Here is a 6720-nt window from a genome sequence, read left to right on the forward strand (position 1 = left end):
GTAGCTTTCAGGAAATTGTCAAGTTAAAGCTGCTGCTCGTGGGTAGAAAATACATTTTATTGTTCTCAATTGTTTATAATTTTTTTTTTTTTTTTCGGAACCGGGGATTGAACTCAGGCCCTTGTGCTTGCCAGGGAAGCGCTTATTCCACTGATCCATCTCCCCGGCCCAGTTCTCAATTGTTCATGAAACAGGTTTTATATTTTCTTCATAAATACTTTGAGTAATGCAAAGAATTGACTTTAGTTTTTGACTTTTTTTGTTTTTAGAAATAACTTTTTTTTTTTTTTTTTTGCGGAACCAGGGATTGAACTCAGGCCCTTGTGCACTTATTCTGCTGAGCCATCTCCCTGGCTCCAAGAATTGACTTTCTTTTTTTTTTTAGAGTTGACTTTCTTAAAAGTGATTTTTATTATTCATCATTCAAATAGGATTAGAAGTCTAATTTTTAAAAATAATGTGATTAGTGACTTTGTAAGTTAAACATAAATCCAGTGGATTTAAAAAATAGTTTTGGAAGTGTTGTAATTTTTCACAATAAAGGTTTGAGTTTGCTTTTTTCTTTTTTGTATTTAGTACAGGGTCTACAGGGTCTCACTACACAGATCCGACTCATAATAATCCTCCTGTTTGCAGCCTCCCAAGTGCTGGGATTACAAATGGGCCCCCCCATGCCCAGTCTCAGTCACCGTCTCAGTGCATCCTGGCGGCGGGGCGGCGCCAACCTGGCATGCAGGTGGTCTGAACTCTGGCCGCTGCGGCCTGCCCAGGCAGGCGCTTTAGTCCGCTGAGCTCTCTGGCCGGCCCAAGTTTGCTTTTTAAGGAACCCAAAAGTGCTATATCTTGAACTGAGAGAAGTGGGTTGAGAAAACTGCTGGACATATTCTCATAAACCATTAGTTTTTACTTAAACAAGGGTGGATTGGAAAGATGTATTTATTTATTATATCTGGTTCTGAGTAAGTGGAGAACAAGATTCCCTCATGCTTTCCAGGGAAGATGAATACAATAGAAATATACTAATGTGTTCAGAGAAAGAAATACAGAGGGAATAGGGTAATCAGAGACCCATTTTTCAGATAAAAGCCGCTTCCTCCACCCTCAGCTCAAAGGAGAAGGCGTGAATCAGAAATTTTGTTACTTAAGTAAATTAAATTTATGTTTCTTTTGTGATTGTGTTAAAATTCTAAAGAGACGTAAAAAGGTCATGATTTTTAATATACACCAGTGGTTTACTATATTTGTTCTTGTTCTTCTGTTTTGGTCGAAATTAACTTGGTAATAGGAGTTATAATTACAAGCTCAGTATTTTTCATATGTCAGCATTTTTCTAACCTTTTTTTTTTCTTTCCTAATGTGTAAGAATTATAGAATATATACTATCCTTTCTGGACTAAGTTCTTCTTGTGTATGTGTTTCCTACAATATAAACTTCCAGCTTTAGGTCAATTTTTCCTGGGTACTCCTTTCAGGAATTTTAATTGCATTATTTATTTTATTTATTTATTTGTGTGTGTGTGTGTGTGTGTGTGTGTGTGTGTGTGTGTGGCCAGCTCAGCCCACCAGGGGGCGGGGCTGGCTGGCATGTGGTGCTGGGGGATTGAACCGCGGTCCCTGTGCTTTGCTAAGCTTGTTTTAAGTAGGTGCTTTAGACCACTGAGCCATCTCACCAGCCCTTTAATTGCATTAAAGATATTCTTGCTTTTACTGTTTGACGAAGTTGAAATTCTAAGAATTTGAAAGTTAGCCACTGACAATTGTGGGTTTTTTGTTTTCCTTTTAAGACAGGGTCTGCTGTATAGCCCAGGCTGGCCTCTCCTCCTGCCTTCACCTTTGGAGTGCCCAGCCCAGCCCCCGAAGTTAGTAACATTGGATAAGAGCTTTTCTGGTTTTCAGCCTATCTGTAGGTTGTGTGAAATTAGCCTAGTTCCCAAATGCTTTGAAAGTGACAGTTCACAGGCAAGTGATATGGTTCCATGGAAAGATTGAGGCTATTGTTTCTAGCTGGCAGGGTAGCCCATTAATTAAATTTGAGTCCACTTTTTAAAACTTTACCACCTTGGCCACGGTAGTACCAGAATTGGTACAGTTTGTCTTCCCATAGGCTTCCTGCAGTGTTCTAAACCCTCTAATAAAAATAATCTCTATTTAAAATGACATTGAAGTTTTATATATTACTCTAACCTGTTGTCCTCCATTCTGTTGTCCTAATTGTACTGTTTTCTGATTTGTATTTATGTCTTGAGACAGTAACTTTTTTTTTTTTTTTTTGGTGGAACCGGGGATTGAACTCAGATCCTTGCGTTTGCCAGTCAGGCGCTTAGCCTACTGAGCCATCTCCCCAGCCCCTTAACCAGTTTTTTTTTTTGTTGTTGTTGTTGTTGTTGTTGTTTTGTTTTGTTTTTTTGGTAGAACCAAGGATTGAACTCAGGTCCTTGCGCTTGCCAGGCAAGTGCTTATTCATCTCCCCAGCCTTCCTGAGACAGTAACTTTTTGAATAAAAATAAACCTACAGTAAAAAAAAAAAATGACATTGAAGGGAGCTAGGTAGTCTGAATTATAAAATTTCCTTGTTAGGCTATCCTTAAAAGGAAGAAAGAAAACAGAATTATCTTTAAGATATAATCTAGTTGGCAGCCATATAAAATTCTTTTCAGAATATTAATGTGGAGGGCATTATTTTTGAATTTAATATTGCTAAATAATATGCTGGTATTCATAGCATTCAAAATATGATCTTAGTACATTTTAATACGGTCTTGTTAATAAACTATAAGAAAAATATGAAAAATCAGTGTTAAATATTGTATATAATGTATATATTTTTAATTTGAGAGTATGTAACAAATAAGACCACCATAATGAAAAAGTTAATTTTTTTTTTGGCGGAACCAGGGTTTGAACTCAGGCCCTTTCACTTGCCAAGGAAACGCTTATTCTACTGAGCCATCTCCTCGGCTCTGAAAAAGTTAATATTTGATCAGTTGTATCTAAGAAAAAAGAACTCAATATTAGGCATATGGTCCACTTTTTTATATGTTACTAATGATTTGTAACTATCCAAAGACTTTACAGATCACTGATACATAAGATAATAAAAAGTTCTGTGTTGAGCTGAGCAGATATCTCAGTGGATTACAGCGCCTGCTTAGGCAGATGCAGGACTGGGGTTCCATCCCTGGCCTGCCATGCTGGCCCCACCCCTGGTGCATTGAGATGGCGAATGAGATTGGACATGGGGGCGTGCGCCTGTAATCCCAGCACTTGGGAGGCTGAAAACAGGAGGATCACTATAAGTCTGATCTGTGTAGTGAGACCCTGTAGACCCTGTACTAAATACATTTAAAAAAAATTGTATGTATGCATAAGGTATCACATGATGTTTTTATACATTCTGTAACATTAAAGTAATTATATCTGTGTCCATAGATATCTTTATGGTGCCAACCTCTTTTGTTAAGAATTTCTTTCAATTCTTTGATGATAGCTACCACTACTTTGCTTTGAAAATTTGGTGGCATCATATGGATAAAATGTACATTTAAATAATTACAAACTGTTATTTCTAGGATACTTAATATACTCTGGATATCGTGTAAAGTGTGTTAGGTTTTATAACAGCTTCTGTGAATTTAAGGTTAAAAGAGCTAAAAACAATAGATGGAGTTGCCTAGTTACAATATATACTAATTGTGTCTTGGATGTTTAAAGGCAGAGTGGATTTCTGTACTTGAGATGAAATTCACTGTATTTTTGTTTTTACTAGGTAACCTTATATGAATGTCATTCACAAGGAGAAATCCGGTTATTGCAATCTTATGTGGATGCTGATGTATCCTTTTCTGGGTTTTTAATATCTTAGGTTACAGTTTATTTTCATGAAGTATACCAAAACTCTGAATTAATTTCCCAGAGTTTATGCCCTTCCTGAGTTGTAGCACTGTTCTGTCACTGTCACCATCTCCCAAGGAATTCTCGTGTCTAGTTTTCCTGGTCCTTAGAAGCCACGGGGTGGATGTGGTGGGCAAGGTAGGCGGCTGAAAATAGGAACGTCAGGAGTCCAGTAATAGAAATGTTAGTGGAGATGAGTTAAAATGACACTTTCTTTGACTCCCTAGGATTTTATAAGTTCTGATGATGAACTTGAGGTGATCAGAAGCTCTCCTGGTATTCATTCCAAATACTTGATAAATCAAACCTAGATGGAAAAAATAAAAATGTAATTTAGAGAATAAACATTGAAGTGTCCTTTACAAAGAAAAGGGAAAATCACAAAATGAGTTATGAACAAAAGGAAAAACTGAAAGCCAGAGTTAAAAAAGCTGGGCAGTGTTTCTTTCAGATTCATTTGAAAAACTTAGCAAACAGGACTAGGGAAGGACATTCAGTCCTGTAGATGATATGGATAGCAGTCACTTTTGCCACATTAGGAAAACTTCACACAGAAAAAGGAAGAAGAAAGTGGAATAGTTATTTTTCTTTAGAAATTGATAGCAAAGTAGTCTCAAGACTGACTACCAGGTTTTGTAAGTAAAGTTTAATTGTAGCAGCCATCTCTGCTTGTTTATGCTTTCTCTGTGGCTGGCACTATTAAATAGCTTAACAAATAGTAAACACAGTTGAAAAGCAAATTATTTCTTAACTGTGGCATTTCTTAGGCTGATGAAAACTTTTATACTTGTGCATGGACCTACGATAGCAATACAAGTCATCCTTTGTTAGCTGTAGCTGGATCCAGAGGCATAATAAGGATAATTAATCCTATAACAATGCAGTGTATAAAGGTAGGTTTTGTGTTTACAGTGTAGAGCTGCTTTTGAATGCAGATCTGTGAAAGTGTAACCGTGTTGATCTCTAAGGGAATCAGTGACTACACTTTCTTGTAGCCAAGTACTAACCACACCTGACTCTGCTTAGCCTCTGAGATCAGAAATTGGGCATGTTCAGGGTGGTCTGCCGTAGACTACAATTTCTGATTAGATTTGTACCTCGCTTATTGCTTTTTTAAAGACTGGTCTTTTGAGGTCTTTGACATTTGGTTATTACAGATTAAGGAACATGTGGGAAAACACTGATATTGATAGTGTTTTCTTCTTACGTCATTCCCTTCCTTGCTTTGTTTGCTGTGAGAGGCTTTAAATGAACAATAGCAGGTTTTGGAAGTCACCCAAACTGAGTTTTAGATTCAGGTAAGTGAGCTGTAAGGTAAAGCCTAGGCCAGGATGTTGATGTGAAGACAGGTTTTACAAATCATTTTAACTGGGGGCACATTAGAATCACCCAAGGATATTTTAAATTCCACTTGTCTTGGTACTTTCCTCTTATTGCTGGGACAAAATACCTGACACAAAAACTTAAGGGAGAGAAGGTTTATTAGCTCACCATTTGGGGAGGTTTCAGTCCATACTTGGCTGGCTCCAAGGCAGGGTGGCACATGGCAGAGGGCGGCAGTTCTTGGCAGCGCAGCACAGCAAAATGGGAAGTGCGGTGGCTGTGGTGACAGCAGCAGAGACAGCCAGCCTCTCTCCCATCCTTAGGGTGCATGTAGGCTGTCCGTCCCAGGGCAGCCATAATCCCAGCACTGGATTAGGAATTAATCACAAACTCTAGAATCTGCCCCATGACTACAGGAGGCTTTGGGGGTACAACTAGATGCACACTACAACACCATTCTAAGATTGTTTACAAGTGGAACTTAAGCCCTTTTTTCCTTCGTTTCTTGGGCAATTTTAATATGCAACTAAGGTTGAAAGGCACTACTTTAAATGAAACTTTTTCTGTTCCCTTAATATCTGTGAAAGGCAATTTATTGGGTTTTGAGATATGAAATTTAAAATGTTTAAATTTATTGTAGCACTATGTTGGCCATGGAAATGCTATCAATGAGTTGAAATTCCACCCAAGAGATCCTAATCTTCTCCTGTCAGTAAGTAAAGGTAAGAGAAACATACGGTTCATTAGTCCTGTTTTGGGGGAGTATAACTTTTTTAAAAGAGTCAAATAGAGTTGTAAAAGGGAAGAAAGTCAAATTAGGAAAAAATTCTCATAGCAAATTGTAATAAAAAATCATGTCTTGCAAACCAGCTGTTGGAGAAAGAACCATGGATACATGTGCCAGTTGACAGCAGATATTAGTAAAATAATCAGTATTGAGAACAAAATATATGTTATGCTCCCTATTTACAGTATTATGTTTTAAACAGTTTTACAAATCATTTCACTAATTATCATCTACATTTTTTTTTTTTTTTTTTGGTGGAACTGGGGATTGAACTCAGGTCCTTGCGCTTGCCAGGCAAGTGCTTATTCTACTGAGCCATCTCCCCAGCCCGATTTCACTAATTATCATAACTGCCAGTCATGTAGTAAGAAACGACATGTGAAAATTCTTACTGCTTTTCTGTTTTAACAAAGCTTTATTTATTCATTGTTTATTTTTTTGTCTTTCTGAGACAGGGTCTCACTTGCAGTTCAGGCTGGCCTTGAACTTGCAGTGATCCCCTTGCTTAAGCCTCCTAAGTACTGAGATTGCAAGTGTGCACCACCACACCTGGCCTAAACTTCTGTTTCATAAAGAATTCCCTGGAGAATTCTTTAAAATGTTGTTTCCCAGCGTAAACTGAAATATTTCCATAAAGCATTGTGCTGTTTTTTGTGCCTGTATTGCCATTACTAGTTTATTCTGGGCTTAGACAGTCTTAGTCTTTTTTTTTTTTTTTT

At 37.5% G+C, this 6720-nt stretch overlaps 1 protein-coding gene across 5 annotated transcripts in view; it reads left to right on the forward strand.

Moving 5' to 3' along the window:
* Eed (embryonic ectoderm development) overlaps positions 1–6720 on the forward strand; it is a 40316-nt gene that overhangs the window by 9080 nt on the left and 24516 nt on the right. For 2 of the 5 annotated variants that reach the window (XM_004632568.3, XM_023716722.1), the window contains 2 exons: positions 4659–4784; positions 5855–5936. In XM_004632568.3, the coding sequence (XP_004632625.1) occupies positions 4659–4784; positions 5855–5936 (208 nt within the window). Of the gene's footprint in view, positions 1–3766; positions 3833–4658; positions 4785–5854; positions 5937–6720 lie in introns of all 5 variants that reach the window. The other 3 variants (XM_023716720.1, XM_004632569.3, XM_023716721.1) reach the window with 3 other exon arrangements.

This window comes from Octodon degus, unplaced genomic scaffold (genome assembly GCF_000260255.1).
Source record: "Octodon degus isolate 3935 unplaced genomic scaffold, OctDeg1.0 scaffold00049, whole genome shotgun sequence".
In the NCBI taxonomy this organism is placed as follows: domain Eukaryota; kingdom Metazoa; phylum Chordata; class Mammalia; order Rodentia; family Octodontidae; genus Octodon; species Octodon degus.